General features: G+C 40.4%; 1 protein-coding gene across 3 annotated transcripts in view; it reads right to left on the bottom strand.

Moving 5' to 3' along the window:
- MYH10 (myosin heavy chain 10) overlaps nt 1–18,753 on the bottom strand; it is a 108,688-nt gene that overhangs the window by 64,926 nt on the left and 25,009 nt on the right. For all 3 annotated transcript variants that reach the window (XM_066614714.1, XM_066614716.1, XM_066614717.1), the window contains exons 4-5: nt 9,322–9,349; nt 614–716 (exon numbers count right to left, since the gene is read on the bottom strand). In XM_066614714.1, the coding sequence (XP_066470811.1) occupies nt 614–716; nt 9,322–9,349 (131 nt within the window). The remainder of the gene's footprint in view (nt 1–613; nt 717–9,321; nt 9,350–18,753) is intronic.

Below are 18,753 nucleotides of genomic sequence, written 5' to 3'. Positions count from 1 at the left end.
CTGCAAAGAAAATTTCACTAATAAATTGTTTTATCAATGCTACAGAAAGAGCTGATGGTTTTAGATTTTTTCTGGGTCACAAGCTAAGTGCATGCTATATTGTTACATGCCAAAATACAAAGTTTCAAAGAACTACTACCATTTTGAACTGCAGCAAATTACTGTGTAAGTGTGGCAATTTGACATTTCTCTCAACTTGGCACTCAACCATTTAAGATATGAAAAGCAGAGTACAACTGTAATACATCTATTAGGTGAATAATCCAGACCTCAACTTGGCACTCAACCATTTAAGATATGAAAAGCAAAGTACAACTGTAATACATCTATTTGGTGAATAATCCAGACATGAGCACCAGGTTTATAGCCTGGGGAAGATGGTATAGAAGACTTCTAAATAAACAAACAATACATGTTCTCTCACGAACAGAGAGCTCTGCCAAAGAAAGGCAATGAGCCTAACTGGAGTGCTTACGAACCATAATTCCAAGCTTAAATGGCCTATTTTTCCATATCTGGGGCTCAACAGAAGCCATCCTCTTCAGAGAATTAAACTTACTTGCAGCTTTTGAGAAATACAGACTAAATTATAAAATACTAGGAAAAAACTTACAGGAATATTGTGGTCCTTTCTTCCTTTGTGAGAGGAAGCAACATGTGCAAGATACTGAATAACTTTCTTGGTGTTCTCTGTTTTCCCAGCACCTGATTCACCTCTGCAAAAACACACATAGTTAAAGCTACATTTGTGGAAGAGGAACAGGAGGTTCGTATTCACCACAACTCAACTACCCAAATCAAATTTTTAAATATTAATGTTAAAACAACTGATTGGTACTTTTGCTTTCTAAGCATCAGAAGTAGTACAGTTAACAGTTGGCATTTCTATAACTTAAATAAGGTTATTTAAATAATTGCAGTAAATTAGATATTGTTGGGGCTGGGAACACTTTTTATTGGAGTACTTTGAGAATTTTGATGCCCAAAATCATAAACAAACTCCAGTGCCTCTGGTCACAGTTTAGGTTCTGAACATCTTAGGGCAAGAAGAGAAGTGACAGGCAATTTACATGACTACTTCGTCTGGTAAAAGATCATTACAGTCCTTCATATGCTTTGAAATCTTGTCTTATTTTCACAATCCTTCTGTGAAACTGCTTACTGTATAACTATTTTGCAGGTGAAGACAGCAGCCTAATATGGGAAATCATAAGCCTACAAAACTGAGGGTCAGAAAGGTTTTTCCCAAACTTTATGGTGGTTTGATATGAATCCAGGGTGCCAAAAATGGCATCCGTTTTGCCCTATCACGTCTAGTTTTGGAGATATAGTATAGCCTCATTAGTGAATGGTTCAAGCTTCCTCATGGCTTCCTCATGAGGAAGCTGCTTGAACCATTCACTAATGAGGTTATACTATATCTCCAAAACTAGACGTGATAGGGCAAAACGGATGCCATTTTTGGAACCAGCATCCCAAATATACCTAGGAACTGGTGTAACATTTAAGGAAGCAAAATATGTGTTGGCCTGTGTAATTTGAAGCTTGTTTTGCAAGCTACAGTGTGTTAACTGTAATTTCCCATTAAGTCTGAATTCACGGGCCATTGATAAGCCAGTTATAGCCATTCTTCCACTTCAAGAGCTTAGCAGACAGCAGTAACCTTATGATGCTGAATCCTAAGCAGACAGGAAACAAAGCAGACAAGGAGCTCTAAACCACGTATATACCTGGAAGTTCAAAAAATGATGTATGCTCTAACTACAATTAGCACAAATCATGGTTTCTTATTAAGTTGACCTAGTCAGTAGCCAAATAAAATTTGAATGGTAACAATGTGCCATAATGATGTGTGTTAGCTAACTGAAAAGGATAAAAATCAAGAACAAGGAGCACTAAGCATCTTGCCTCAACTCTGGAAAAGAATCAACCCAAATGTTGTGGTTTCTCACAAGAGATGCTCAAGCTTAAACTTTAAGCTTCTATGAGAAAATGGTTTTATAGGTGAAAAGGTTCCATTTTTGAAATGCAAGTCCTCATGCAATACATAATGTGCAGTGGACCTTTACCTTTTGCTGGTATGGGCAGAAATTAACTTTCAAGAACAATGGTGTAGAGAAATTACCTCAAACTTAAATTCCAGTTTGGGATAGAGGATAACCCTGATTATGTGGGGAAAAGCAAGTAACTTAGCCTGGACAGCCAATTCTGAACTGCTTGCAGCATTAGAAACTGCTGTAAGGAAAACCACTTGAGAGAGTGTACACAGTGTATGCAATTTAATTAATAAGAAGGCAAAAGCTGTAGCATTTCTTAAAAGAAGCCTGTAACAGTTCCTTTAACATCAAATTTAAGTTCCAAGAACAAAACTTGTGATTGGAGGAAAACTAAGACTGTTTGCCCTAAAAATCTCAAAATATACAGGTACATGGAGATTCTTGGTCTGGTCTAGAGCCTCCATTAGCCCGAAGATAACATCAGAAGGTCGCCAGCTCACCAGCAGCTCCCTGAATGGCTGAGAATGGCGAGACCTTGAAGCAGCTGACAAGCCGAGCTGAGTGATTCCAGCTCCTCTTGGAGTGAGCAAGAAGTATCTTGGCTGCCCTCCATGTGAGAGATGGAGCTGCTTGTCAGCCTGCATGGGAGAACTGGAGGCCAGAAGTTAGACCAAACTAGGAAGATCCATTCTGAAATGTTGTTGGTTCTTGAAAGAGAGAACCTCTATGACTGTAAAAATCCCCTTGAGGGATTTAGAAATGCCTGCCTAATATTATAATGCCTTTGTACAAATCGATGGTAAGGCCACACCTGGAGTACTGTGTCCAGTTCTGGTCGTCGCATCTCAAAAAAGACGTAGTGGAAATGGAAAAGGTGCAAAAGAGAGCGAATAAGATGATCACTGGGCTGGGGCACCTTCCTTATGAGGAAAGGCTAAGGCGTTTGGGCCTCTTCAGCCTAGAAAAGAGACGCCTGAGGGGGGACATGATTGAGACATACAAAATTATGCAGGGGATGGACAGAGTGGATAGAGAGATGCTCTTTACACTCTCACATAACACCAGGACCAGGGGACATCCACTCAAATTGAGTGTTGGGAGAGTTAGAACAGACAAAAGAAAATATTTCTTTACTCAGTATGTGGTTGGTCTGTGGAACTCCTTGCCACAAGATATGGTGACGGCATCTGGCCTGGATGCCTTTAAAAGGGGACTGGACAAGTTTCTGGAGGAAAAATCCATTATGGGTTACAAGTCATGATGTGTATGTGCAACCTCCTGATTTTAGAAATGGGCTATGTCAGAATGCCAGATGCAAGGGAGGGCACCAGGATGCAGGTCTCTCGTTATCTGGTGTGCTCCCTGGGGCATTTGGTGGGCCACTGTGAGATACAGGAAGCTGGACTAGATGGGCCTATGGCCTGATCCAGTGGGGTTGTTCTTATGTTCTTAAACCTCCTTGAATAAAGTCAGAGGAGTAATCTGACGACCAGAAAGGTGGTATATAAATACCTAGTTATTATTATTATTATTATTATTATTATTATTATTATTATTATTAAGAGTGGATGTTACCCTAAGCTACCATCTGTCTCTAAAGCAGTGGTTCTCACACATTTAGCACTGGGATTCTCTTTTTAGAATGAGAATCTGTTAGGACCCGCCGGAAGTGATGTCATGACCGGAAGTGACATCAAGCAGGAAAAATTTTTTAACTATCCTAGGCTACAATCCTGCCCACACTGACCCAGGAGCAAGTCCCATTTACTATCATTGTTAAAAGTGTATACATAGTAGCTTGTTCAAAGTACATGTTGGTAACATTTCCCCAAATGCAGTCACATACCATGGTAGCATCAAGTCTAATATATTAAAAATACAATATTGAAATGAATGGGGACCCACGTAAAAAGCTCATAACCCAACTAGTGGGTCCTGACCCACAGTTTGAGAAACACTGCTCTAAAGTATTTGGACTGAGACTCTTAACTACTAAATCTTTGAGAAGTCTACAGCATGCTAAATTGTTGTTTTAGTTGGGAATAGCTACTGCAGTTGACACTGAGAGACAAAAATATGTTTTTCAGCAACATGTAAATTATCTAAGACAAGTGAATCTATAATGTAATTTGGACATTATAGATTCACTTGTCTTAGATCATTTACACGTTGCTGAAAAACATCTTTCCAGAACAGCAAACACTTAGTATGCTCCCTGCTTAGATGTTGTGGCGCTGTTCAGGATATACAGATTGAGACCACTCACCATACCTTGTTAAAGTATATTTGCCTTTACCCACTGTCTTAGAAGAACAGCCTAGCATTTTCAGGAAACAAGTTCTGCAAGGCTAATAAAGAGCCATATGAACCTACTGCCAGTCAATTCTTGGAGACAAAATGTACTCTAAAAGCCACCAGATCACTATATCAGTATCACTATATCCACAGATCACTATATCTTGAAGCCACTCCATTCTCCTTGGGAACAAGGGTTGGGATCTGGCATAACTGCCGAACTTGCGCTGGGACTTACGCCGGCCCAAGTCAAGGGCTGGATTGCACCCTAGAAGACCTAAGTGGTATCATTATTCTAACATTCTCTCTTCTCAAAACTAGGCATATCATTTAGGTGCCTCATGTGTCAGTATGAAGCAGAACAGCGCCTTCAGAAGTGATCAGACATGGAGTCTTACATAGGAGAAGAGAGGGATAGTGGTGAAAAGTAGACAATGGTCTATGAGAAAGAATGAATTCTTTACTATGTCAACAATAGTTATAGATCAAGAATATTACTTGGGACAAAAACACTTGAGTACTATATACTCTAATTTTGCCTTTAAACTCCTCCCCCAAAGCTTCTGTGATGTCTCAGCATCATAAAAGCAGTAGGCAACTTGCTGTAGCAGATTTGGCCTTTTTTTTTTTTTTTTAACAGTGCCATTATGGCAGAATGCGAAATTGCTGCATTTCTGTCAAGATCCCCAGAGACAAAGTATTTTGGTCAGGTCTCTGACTGAAATTGTCATGTATTCACCAACTCAGCAGCCAAAGCTCATCTGCTGAGGTAAAAAGGTTGGCTGGGAAGGCCAGATAGTCCTGACTTTAAAAAAAATCAGATGACCAAGACATTAGCAAACCTAGGTTTAAGTCCTTGAGTAGGAATACTTTGAACAGCCTCTAGTTTGTGCCATTTCCATGTAATGGTGTCAGACTTGCTCACCGGGGTACCATTCTAGAACTAGGTGGGGTACCATCTCTAGGACACCATGAATAGGTAAAGATAGGAAGGTATCTAGCAACTTGCATTCATGGATTTTAATTTTGTTTTACTCATCGTAACCTTTGTGTCTGCTTCTAGACCAGCAACTTCACTTTCCTGTTTTCATTCCCTGGTTGCTGTTGAACTGTACTCACTTGTGCTTTTTTCCCATCCCCTTTTGTATTCCTTCATCCCTCTTAATAAAGAATTTTTAAAAAGAGTGCCTGCTGGTTTCAGGTTCCTCAAACAGTACATTGGCCATACTTTCCCAGATCACTCAGTTCTTGCTATTGCTTAATTTTTAAAGGGATCTATAATGCATTGGGGTCCTTTTTCTAAGCAAGAGGAGAGGCTTTCTCCAAGGTGGCCTTTTCCTGTAGGGTTTCTCTCTCAGTTTTGGGTGGTAGCAGCAGAAGCTATTATTTTTCCCCAAGTAACTTCCAGTTTGACCAGCAGGCTCCTGGGGAGGAGGAGGAGGAGGAGGAGGAGGAGAGAGAGAAAGGGCCCCCACTAACTGTTGGGCACTGTGCCCATTTGATCTTCCTCCATCCCACAATGCTAAACTAGTGCTATGGGACATAAAAAAGCAAGACTACTATTCCCATAGACTGAATATTAGGGATTAAAGTGGCAAGTTAAGCTCCTACCTAGACAGCCGGGGATACCAAAAGATAGGTCTAGCAAGTTTAAAAGTTGTCTTCCATATTCAATTGGGAGACATTATTACAGACCCATTTTGTGCAAGTGAACTGTTTGGAACTGTTCAGAAGCCTGTAAACAAACTAAAGACTAAAACATATATGCAGTTTTCTTTTTTAAAAGTTTACTTCTCCTACCATACTACTCTATCTGAAATAAATTCAGTCATCAGTGTAAAGCCACAGCAGATTCAGAAAGCTTGGATGTTTCTCTGCAAATTCAGGTATCCAACAACAGAACTCTATCTGAACAAAGACTGGCAAACTAACATTAATACTCTGTCCTCACCATGGCTCCAACTCCAATTATGTTTATTTTATTTTTTTTTAATTTTTCACATTTTTATACCACCCTTTCTCCACAGAGCTCAGGGCGGTGTACACAGCTGCTCCCCTCCTTTTGTCCTCACAACAACCCTGTGAGGTAGGTGAGGCTGAGAGAAAGTGACTGGCCCAAGGTCACCCAGGAAGCTTTGTGGCTGAGGGGGGATTTGAAACTGGATCTTCCAGATCTAAGTCCACCTCCCAAATCACTATACCACCCTGGCTCTAAGGCTCTCACCATCCTGTTCCCCTCTCCCATGTGCTATTAGAGAAAAAAATTGCCATAGGCAGCCAATATAAGATCTTTTTCTAAGGTACACTGTATGCAGCGGGAACTGCACAATCAGGGACAGAAGCATAGAAGAGGCAGAGATCTACACTCCTCTGTTTTTCCCATTTTATGTACCTTCTCTCATATCTTTTTATAAACCAAAAGAAACAGACACAGACCAACTCAGATTCCCAGCAATGTGGAATTTCCAGCAATGTGTAGTTTGGTTCTGACTAGCCCTGAACACAAGAAATGTATTCAGAACTTAAGTGTCAATAATTACAGGGTCACATTTTCTGCCCCTTTCCAGGGTGAGAGAGCACTGAGGGGTTCCTCAGGGAACCCCCAGTCTCCAATGAGCCTCTGGCCCTCCGGAGATTTGTTGGAGCCCGCACTAGCCCGACGCAACTGCTCTCAGAGTGAGGGCAACTGGGACAAAGAGGACTTTGACCTCTTGCGTGAGCTGTGGGATGAGGGCTCTCTCCACTGCTTGCTGTTTCACGTCCATGATGCAGTAGTGGCAGCAAAGAAAAGGCCAGCCTTGCTTTGTGCAAGGTCTTGTATAGGCCTTGAGCTATTGCAAGACCTTCATTCATTCATATAAGTTCATCTTTAATATATTCATTTATGTAAATGTATGTAAATTTATTCAAATTTTAAATGCAAATTAATTCTTCCCCCCCCCCCCCAACATTGTGTCAGAGAGCTGATGTGGCCCTCCTGTCAAAAACTTTGGACACCCCTGCACTAAGCCAAAAGTAACTTTCAGCACCAATGGTTAAGACCTACAACCCACGGCATTCCAAACTACTCAGTATAACATTTGAATATCTCACCATTAACACTGTTCATAGCAGTACAAGAGTCTATCTTCTGCCATATTAATAACTTGACCATTAATAGAAAACAAAAATTTTAATACCCAAGTTCGTCTTAATTACTTAGGAAAAAACAAGTCCAAGAAGCTGAAACACATTGAACACCAAATAAAATTAACTAGACCAAATACACAATTGCAGTCATTTCTAGATTAAGGTTGCAATCCTAACCACACTTTCCTGACAGTAAGTCCCATTGAACAAAATAGGACTCACTTCTAAGTGATTGTGCCCTAAATTACTTAAGGTTTTTTCCTTGTATGAGGATGAATCTCTCTACTTTGAAAAGTAACTTGAGCAAAGTTCTATCAGAAATCACACTCCGCTTTGACAAGCAGAGGAATTTCAAATATTTAGATGAGGGGTGGCAAATGCTTCATTTACAATATTGAGCACAGAACACACTAAAGTTAACACAAAAAAAGAGCATAGCTCTACAAGTGTAAATAAGTATCCAGTTTGGTAAAGAGTAGGTTCTACTTTCTTTTTATGAGGAGTGGGTGGACAGTGGCAACTGAGTCGTCCCCCCCACAGTATATCGATGTCAGATGGCCAGCTACACCAAAATTTCCTGGATTATTAATAGCTCATAAAAAAGAAAATTCCTCACACACTTTTGAATCATTCCATGATATATATGGATATCCATAACTCATTAACAAGTAGTTAGACTTGCAATGTATTGGAGATCTAGTGTCAATTTTCTCATTAACCATATACAGAGATGCACCGACCTCTATCCTACAACATTCTATTCTTGGAATACATATTTTGCCCTGGTTTTACTGAGTGATGAACCTGTCTAGAGCTCTGATCCTAAATAGGCAGTATGCAGCCCACATTAGTTGCTGCATTGCCTACTTTTGCTACAAATCTATATGCATGCTATAAGTGGTTTCTAAACTTTTTCAGCTGGCAACTCTCTTGATCTACTGGGCCATTGGCTATGGCTCCCCATTAGGGCTACAATCCCATACATTGTATAGAGTGGCGGGTTTTTGCAATGATTTTGCAGTTCCCCTGCCTAGCTTCCACACCTCACAGTCTGGGAACCACAGCCATAAGGGAATATGGCACCAATTTGAACCACTGGGAATAGGTCTTACTCTCCCAAGAATTTAAAAAGACAGAGCCAGGGTGGTGTAGTGATTTGGGAGGTGGACTTAGACCTGAAAGATCCAGGTTCAAATCCCCCCTTCAGTCATGAAGCTTCCTGGGTGACCTTGGACCAGTCACTTTCTCTTAGCCTCACCTACTTCACAGGGTTGTTGAGGACAAAAGGAGGGGAGTAGCTCTGTACACCGCCCTGAGATCTTTGGAGGAAGGGCAGTATAAAAATGTGAAAAATAAATAAAATAGTAATGGGATTATATTTATTGCACAACAGCCAAAATAAAAATCCACCATCATGACTCTTGGGTCCACTGGATAGTTCTTGTCCTGCGCTGAATGCCAGTTGTACAATACATTTAGATTAACAGCCTACTATAGCAGAAAAGAGTATGCTTGGGAGGAATAGCCAGAGAGCAAAACAGGCAAAACACTAGCAGTCTCCCCACACCTGGCTCCCCCTTCCTTCCTTCTCTCAGAAGTTTGTCAGTGGGAATTTGGAGATTTGATAGATCTCTGCTGTCACCACCAAGGCAAGAAAAGTCAGACAGAGAAAAGCTACTTTACTGATCAGGGATGAAATTTCTAAAGTGGCTTCTAAAATTGGGGAAATTCCACATACACAAAAACCAAAATCAAAACAGCAGTGAGAACTGGGCAATCTGGGAAGGCTTGGCTAACCTACTCTCAGTGAACTGATGCTAGACAGTAATCAGTAAAAATGAAAAGGTACTTATTCAAAGGACTGGATAAACAGAAAGCTAATCAAAGCTTATTTACTTACGTGCAAAGAATGGATTGGTCCTCACGATCTGTTAAGGAAAAGAAAAGGAGCAAGTTATGATTAACATTTTTCTATCAAGAGGCAGCAACTGCGGTAGACGACAGGAAACACTGAAAATTTGTTTGAAGTTTAAAGTTATCTAGGATGGTGTATCAAATCTTCTAAATAGTTGTAAGGATTTTTCTTCCCCAACTCCATTAGATGTTTTAATGACAATTATGAAAAAGCTAAACGCAGGTAGTGAACCAGAAGCATTCATCTGCCAAGTCACGCAAGTAAAGAATCTGGTGAGGGAAGCAGCAAGATAAAGTCAAGAAGTCAGAGAAAGATAGATATATATGCTAGCCCAAATTACTTCCTGGATACTTGAACATCTACCCAAACACCACTTCAAAGTGCACATGCTTGCAGATTTTTCTCACAAAAAGTTACTGCCCCCAATAATAACCTGGTCAGTTAATCTATAGAAACTATTACCACTCCCCATCTTCCCCATGACTTGTTCTGGTTCAAGAACAGGAAGATGAAATATTTATCATCAGTTAAGAGTGTCAGTAGAACTGTTATGTATCAGAAATTGGAAGTATACGCATTGGAAATTGAAGACATCAAAACAAGCATGAAGGAGCCAGACCTATCATACACTGTATTTGATTGCTGTGATGCATTCTTCATAGTTCCCCAAAACTTCAACTAGTACAAAATGTAGCTAACTGATTAGTGTAAGTTCCTGTGATCATATTACAACAGTGTAGCATCTAGATTGGTTACCAATTTGTTTCCATACCTATTACAATTGCTGGTTATTACTTTTAAGGCCCTAAATGATTTGGGCCCAAGCTACCTGAAACTACCTGCACCCTTCAGCACTATTTGCCTCGCACGTTTTTAGTAATAGAAGGCCCCAGTTATAACCAATGGTCCATCTAATCTGAGGTGAGTGCACAGAGCCCAACTATGACTGTGCAGGGATGGCTCTAGAGCACTCAGCGATGATGTCTTTGTCATCACCAAGCAGGAAGATGTGGCTTATAAGGAAGGCTGGTTACAAGAATTCTTTCAGTTGAATATTTACATGGTTAACATTAAATTCTAATTTCCACTGGTCTGAAAGAAGGCTTTAAGCATTTAAATAAATGCAAAGCTGGAATAAAGACTTCCAAACCACATTACAGCACTGTCCAGTTTTACCACATTTTTCCAAAAAGCGATTACTAGTGCAATTTATCAGATTTTGACGAAACCATCATTTTTCATCATTCTAAATTGTCTTGTCTTGTCTAAAGGCAAGGTGTCATAAAAGCTCTTTCCATTTAAATAGGCTGAAGTTTAGTTTCTATTTGTAAAAGAATTGGCATCTTGTAAAACACATAGAAAATAAACTAAGGCAGTGCCTTTTGAGAATAATAAGTAGAAATAAATGCAGCTGTTAAGTATCACTTTGACATTCATGGAATGCAGAAATATGATTATGCTACAACATAAAATATTTATAGAGCTGTTTGTGTCTGCAGAGCTAGGGGAGGACAAGTTAAGCATCATTTATTGTGTATCTCAGCCTAAAGAAAATTCAGAAAGACTAAGAATGTTTTCACTTTACTTTCTACCAGCAGTATCAGACTGCAATCTCCTTGGCAAGATTCAATGTGTTTCCATCCAAGGTCACAGAAGGCAGATATAGGCAAATACCATATAAAGAACATAAGAACATAAGAACAGCCCCACTGGATCAGGCCATAGGCCCATCTAGTCCAGTTTCCTGTATCTCACAGCGGCCCACCAAATGCCCCAGGGAGCACACCAGATAACAAGAGACCTCATCCTGGTGCCCTCCCTTGCATCTGGCATTCTGACATAACCCATTTCTAAAATCAGGAGGTTGCGCATACACATCATGACTTGTACTCCATAATGGATTTTTCCTTCAGAAACTTGTCCAATCCCCTTTTAAAGGTGTCCAGGCTAGACGCCATCACCATATCTTGCGGCAAGGAGTTCCACAGACCAACCACACGCTGAGTAAAGAAATATTTTCTTTTGTCTGTTCTAACTCTCCCAACACTCAATTTGAGTGGATGTCCCCTGGTTCTGGTGTTATGTGAGAGTGTAAAGAGCATCTCTCTATCCACTCTGTCCATCCCCTGCATAATTTTGTATGTCTCAATCATGTCCCCCCTCAGGCATCTCTTTTCTAGGCTGAAGAGGCCCAAACGCCGTAGCCTTTCCTCATAAGGGAGGTGCCCCAACCCCGTAATCATCTTAGTCGCTCTCTTTTGCACCTTTTCCATTTCCACTATGTCTTTTTTGAGATGCGGAGACCAGAACTGGACACAATACTCCAGGTGTAGCCTTACCATAGATTTGTACAACGGCATTATAATATTAGCCGTTTTGTTCTCAATACCCTTCCTAATGATCCCAAGCATAGAACTGGCCTTCTTAACTGCCGCCGCACATTGGGTCGACACTTTCATTGACCTGTCCACCACCCCCCCCAGATCTCTCTCCCGATCTGTCACAGACAGCTCAGAACCCATCAGCCTATATCTAAAGTTTTGATTTTTTGCCCCAGTGTGCATGACTTTACACTTACTGACATTGAAGCGCATCTGCCATTTTGCTGCCCATTCTGCCAGTCTGGAGAGATCCTTCTGGAGCTCCTCACAATCACTTCTGGTCTTCACCACTCGGAAAAGTTTGGTGTCGTCCGCAAACTTTGCAACCTCACTGCTCACCCCTGTCTCTAGGTCATTTATGAAGAGGTTGAAAAGCACCGGTCCCAGGACAGATCCTTGGGGCACACTGCTTTTCACCTCTCTCCATTGTGAAAATTGCCCATTGACACCTACTCTCTGCTTCCTGGCCTCCAACCAGTTCTCAATCCATGAGAGGACCTGTCCTCTAATTCCCTGACTGTGGAGTTTTTTCAGTAGCCTTTGGTGAGGGACCGTGTCAAACGCCTTCTGAAAGTCCAGATATATAATGTCCACGGGTTCTCCCACATCCACATGCCTGTTGACCTTTTCAAAGAATTCTAAAAGGTTTGTGAGGCAAGACTTACCCTTACAGAAGCCATGCTGATTCTCCCTCAGCAAGGCCTGTTCGTCTATGTGTTTTGAGATACTATCTTTGATGAGGCATTCCACCATCTTACCCGGTATAGATGTTAGGCTGACCGGCCTATAGTTTCCCGGGTCCCCCCTCTTTCCCTTTTTAAAGATAGGCGTGACATTTGCTATCCTCCGATCTTCTGGCACCGTGGCCGTTTTGAGGGACAAGTTGCATACCTTAGTCAAGAGATCTGCAACTTCATTCTTCAATTCCTTAATAACTCTTGGGTGGATGCCATCAGGGCCCAGTGACTTATTGATCTTTAATTTATCAATGAGGTCTGAAACATCTTCTCTTTTAACCTCTATCTGACTTAACTCCTCGGTTAGGAGGGGCCGTTCGGGCAGCGGTATCTGCCCGAGGTCTTCTGCCGTGAAGACAGATGCAAAGAACTCATTTAATTTCTCTGCCATCTCTAAGTCTCCTTTTATCTCCCCTTTCCCTCCCTCACCATCCAGAGGGCCAACCGCTTCTCTGGCGGGTTTCCCTTGCGGGTTTCAAGAATGCCTCTGCCCTTGTAATTTGGGAATTGTTGAATCAATCATACACATTCTTTTTTATTGTCCTCGGCACACTAGATCCCACCACACTTACATGACTCCGCTTTTCGGCAAAATGAATGGGCTTTCGGATGATGCAAAACTGAAGTGTCCCCTAAATGACTGCTCACCAGATGTGCTAGAGGGAGTTGCTAAATTCTTACTTCTAGTGATTTCTAAGCCTTCTTAATGTAATTTGTCAAAAATATTGATATTTTATGTTGAACTGTAAATGTATTATTAGTAATTTAGTAACTCCGTTTTTGTAAACAGGATTAGGACCGATTATGTTTGCTTTTATGATTTCTTTATCTATGCCTAATAAAGGTTTATTCATTCATTCTTCATCAGACTGCAAATAGAGTCAAAAAAATGAATTTGGAGCCAGAGGCAAGACCCTATAGGACCCCAAAATATGGGCAATTCAGGCTGGGCTTTTTAAAGAATTTAACAAATGGGAATAATGAAAATAAATGAAATGCAATAAATCAATCAAGACCATTTAAACTAGCTGAAAGAAAGCACTGACAGAGGTACCTGAAATGCTGAAAGATGAGACTTTCCATAGTGCCTGGAAGGTTCAAACTTTTCATGCTAATTCACTATGCCAGCCGCAGCTACAACAGAGGTCCACACAATACCATGTCTCTGGACAAAGGTTACTGATCTAAACATCTACATCTAAATGATTTAAACATCTTCTACTATACTCCAGAATCACTTATTTGTATTCCTATCATTCCACCATCACTGTTTAGCCATAGGACAACACTACCACCATCACCAAAAGCCAGCAAACTGAGGACAAGCTGCACCCAAGTCTGCCAAGGACTTCCACTTTCTTAAAGGGACATCATAATGGTTGTATATTTAAATCAGTTCAAGACAGGACTAACAATGAAAACATAAATCACTTTTCTTTCACCACTACAAAACTAGGAAATTTAGAAGATTCTATGTACTAAGCATTTAATGCATCATATTTAGATTGTCCAAGACATTTGGAAAGGAAATACTACAAAGCATAATCATGCTGCCCAGCCTTCAAAAATCAAACTGAATGACAGGATAGTCACTGAATTGACTGTTAACAGCAAGTGCAGCTAAAGCAAATACAATTGGCCTGCATCTTATGTGCACTTTACTTACGCGAATTGAACTACACGTGCTTGGCAAACAAAAAAGACAGAAAAACAAAGGTTCAAATAAAACGGGCATTCTGCCTGCCATTCCACTTACTAAATACTTGCCTCAGAGCAAGCATAGATTAGAACAGTGTTTCTCAAACTGTCTTGACCCACTAGGTGGGTCGCGAACCAATTTCAGGTGGTTCCTGAATATTCATTTTAATATTATTAGACTTGGTGCTACCATGGTATGCGACTGCATTTGGGGAAATTTTATCGACCTGTACTTTTAACAAGCTACTCTTTTTTAACAAGCTACTCTTATCATTCTTTTAACAATGATAGTAAATTTTACTTACTCCTGGGTAAGAGTGGGCAGGATTGCAGCCTAGGATAGTTACAAATTTTCCTGCTTGGTGATATCACTTCCAGTCATCACATCACTTCCAGTGTGTCCTGACAGATTCTCAATCTAAAAAGTGGGTCCCGGTGCTAAATGTGTGAGAACCACTGGATTAGAGAATGAAGCTGCTGGTCCCTTAGTTGGTCTCAGTTTCTACCTGCCTCTCAAGATCGTATGTACGTATTTTTCAGATGCAATGAATGTTAGAGGTAATTTTGAGTATAGGCAATTCTAGCTTTATGCTACATCCCTGGAAAATAACACTCATGTAATATCCAGGCCCACTAGATTCATAAGTCCCTTCTAAAACAGACGCACAACAACAGTGGGTGACAGTATACACACTGGCTCCCTGAGTTGCCAATGGCTGCATCGGTACTTTTTCACAAATTCAGAATGTCCTTTGGTAGCAGTGCTAGGCTGCCAAGTACCAGCTCTTTGGACTTCTGTATGTTTCAACTTGCATACAGACCTCTGGAACATAATCAGTAAGTAGATTGGGGACTTTGAGTATGCATTCAACCCCACTAGTGGGGGGAGCAGTCACCAATTCTGTCCCTACTTCTAAATGTTTGTACATCGTTCTCTCCTGTTTTGTCTAGACTTCTCCTGTTTTGTCTAGACTTCTCAGTTTCTTTTTCTGTCTCATTGTTTTATGCCTCTCTATCAAGCATCCATGGTCTGTTGCTTCTTTTGCTTTTATTTTGGAGTGGGTGTGTATGCATGTATGTAAAAATAAAAAAGCTTTGTGTAACTCACCTCTGCCATGAATGAGTTTTTTCCCCACAGTTCTAATACTTCTTACCTTTTATTGGTTGCTAGTGTAATTTAGCATCATGAGTAAGCCTGTACATAAGTACACTATAGAAAACTTTTTTAGACAAGCTTCTGAGTTCTTGTCTTTTAAACAACTTTTAAACATTTTTTTTTTCTACAGGCTTTATGAAATTGCTGCTGATGTTTTTTTATTGTATCCTCTGATTGCTATTTTTAAGATGCTCTTAATTGTGATGGTTTAAATGCTTTTAATTTGTGTTTTTAAATGTGATTTTATGATTTTGTATTTCTAGATATGTTGTAAGCCACCTCGAGTCCCTTCAGGGAGAAAGGCAGGATAGAAATACTGTAAATAAACAGTAAATAAAACAGATGCTAGAATTTTTCCAGTCAACCTTTGAATACAACAAAGTATAGCATGTAGCAGAAGCAACCCTGCCAGGCGTTTAATTACACAGGCCTAGTTATCCTAATTTGAATTAACTGAACCAATTAAATTCCTATGAATCCACCATAAAGGCATGCCCCTTAGCCAATCTTTTGGGGCAGAGAAAATGCTAGTAGGTCTCAAACGAAGCAGGAAGGTTTCTGCTCTATTCCTTCCAGCACTCCTCCTACCAGGAAAGGAGCCTCTGGGACTCGCTCCTGCCTCAGTGAAAGAAATGGAACATGAGTGTTAAGTCCTGCAACACTTGTATGCCTTATGGTGAAAAGAACTGGCTTTAAGGTTTGATGGGTGTTTCAGAGATATCCACTTACATTGAGTTAATAATGATCCACAACTGCAGTCAATCTAGTGTTAACATCTCACGTTAAAAACACTCACTAGTACTGCAATATGAACAAATATTTTGTGGGGAAAGGGCTACAAGTATTTATATAGTGGGCTTTTGTTTGTTTTAACACAAGTGCTCAGAGTACTTAAGTGCTCATAGTATTTTAAAATCTTTATAACCCTGTAATGGAGGCTAGAATTTAATTTCAAACATTTTGGGTTTATTGATTCTTCAGCGAAGATCTCAAGTGACAAAACCTAACAGAATATACAGGTTTTTTTCAAATCACTGCTCTTCCTATTTACTCTATAGTCCCCCATTTCCTTCAAGTACAAGGGGCCCCATTTCTGCAGAACCTGTACCCACCATTTCACTTATCTGCAGATCGCTTATTTTAAAGAGAGGCAAGATGGATGGCACATACTGAGAAAATACCCAATTTCTTAGGTTCAGAAAATAACAGAATATACAACCTTAGCATTGCCTATCCTACAACTTGAAATAAGGGAGAAGACCCAACTCCAGCTAGAACACACTAACAAAGTCCAAGACTTGAGAATGGAAATGGAAATACCCAGTTCTCTGCCACTGAAAGTGAAAGGGTAGAAGACAGAAGACCATCTACAGTCTCCTAGCATAATCCCAATTTACCTTCACTCTAAACTGGATATAAAAGCAAAGAACAATTACCATAGCAGATATGGGGGGGGCTGTTTGCTGTATCTGCCATTCCTGATCAATTGACATTCATTTCATTCAAGTTAGGTATCCTTGACTGGAACACTTAACAACATTTCTCAACCAGTGGTACATGTAACACCACTGGTACCCGAGTTGCTGTCCAGTTCTACATGAAGCTGATCCCCCCTCACTAAGTTCTGCTTACACCACCCAAGTCTTCACTGCCCAAGCCATCATTCTGGAAGATCAGCTTTTGTCTCAGGCAGACTTCTGCTCACCAGCCAACTGTTGGCAGTGATACAAACAATGAGCTGCTGGCCAGTTAGGGCGCAAAAGTTTCCCACCTTCCCCAGGAGATTCCACATGGTGGACCAGAAGGGGTGGGGTCAAAACCGATGTCACCAGTTTTGGTGATACTTAAGAAAGATCATGAGAATTGGTACATTGGGAAACAATGGTTGAAACACACTGATCAAGCAAAAAGCCCTACATAATCATCATTATGGCAGTGAGGACAAGGTGCTACTACCATCCACTTATTCACAAGAGGGAAGTACCATTGTTATCACTTTCCACTACTAACTAGACAAGCAGCTAACTGAATTTCTCTTAAACAATACTACTTCATCCCTTAAGTCACAATACAAAAATTTAAGGCATATGGCAGTTACCCTTTTTAATCCCACTATAATGCAAGACACTCATGCATGTTGGGTCCTGCTTGCAAAGTAGTTGCTACTTCTTAGATGAGGAATGTGATCTTCATGTGCTCAGCCAACGTGGTCAAAACAGGAACAAAAACTATGTGAAGCTTTTACTTGTGCACTTCGTATTGCATATATTCTCTTGAAATTAAAAGAAGTCAATTGTTTCAGCCTTCCCTCCAAGTGAATGCGGGAAACGGTTTCATCAGAAGATTAGTTAGAGCCCAATTAAAGTGAACAGACTTAAGTACTGAAAATTTGGGGCTGAAAATAATGCCAAAAGTACACATTGAACTTGTTATGCCATCATTGAACAAATATAAGGTTACAATATTTCACATCTGAACCTCTGGGGTGTTAATATTTTGTTGTAATTACATATAGCTTACATATGCCTTTGCATTTCTGGAACACTGGAGTCACTTGCTTCAGAGCACCTCTGAAGTGCAGTGTGCTTCCTATATTGTGGTCAATAAGTATACCCCTCCATTACAAACAAAACAATCATTTGTCCACATTCACCTGAAATCAAATACTTATTATTTGTTTTACAATTAAGACTTAATTGGAATCTAAATTGGAATCTTTTCACCTAAACCTCTCATTCAGAAAGTGTGTAAGTAATGGTTGAACATTAAAAGTAATACTACTTTAAAAGTAGTACATTACTACATTAAAAGTAATACTACTTTTAGTCTCTCTCACATTACCTCTATCACAGTTCACTTCTCAGACAAGGTAGCAGTTCAAATACACATAGTAGTTGAACAACTGAAACTGATTAAGGCTGGCTTTTTTCATTCACATTCATTGGGGTGTTGTGGTTCATATACATGACAGGAGACCTAGATCAGCATCTGCTCAGCTATGAAACCAAATGGACTTTCTTGAGCCAGTCACTCTCCTGCATCTGCCTAGTAGTATACCTCAGATTCTAGCCCTGTTCAGGTATTCAGCTGCAACCAGAACAGGAAGGAACACCCTGGCAAGTCATAGCTGCATACTGTGGCTCTGTCTCCAGATTTCTCTACATTCATTGCTTGTCTACAGAAGCATGTGGTGAATTCACAGGGAATTTCTCTCCACACTCTAGAACCTCAGGATTTTAAGACAGAAAAATTCCCAAAGCTCAGCACTTCTTGGCACACAAGCACCGAGTACAGGAAAAGCAAGGGGTGTCACCATAGTGTATGTCAGGGTGGGTAGCGTTGCAAGCCTATGAGCTCCTATTCCTTCTCTATCTGAAATTATCTGAACACTGCTGTTGTCAGGATAACATGAAAAAATCCCACATAAAGTACCTTCAAGTCCTTG

This window comes from Tiliqua scincoides, chromosome 2 (assembly GCF_035046505.1).
Source record: "Tiliqua scincoides isolate rTilSci1 chromosome 2, rTilSci1.hap2, whole genome shotgun sequence".
NCBI classification, from domain to species: domain Eukaryota; kingdom Metazoa; phylum Chordata; class Lepidosauria; order Squamata; family Scincidae; genus Tiliqua; species Tiliqua scincoides.
This window is presented reverse-complemented; position numbering and strand designations above follow the sequence as displayed.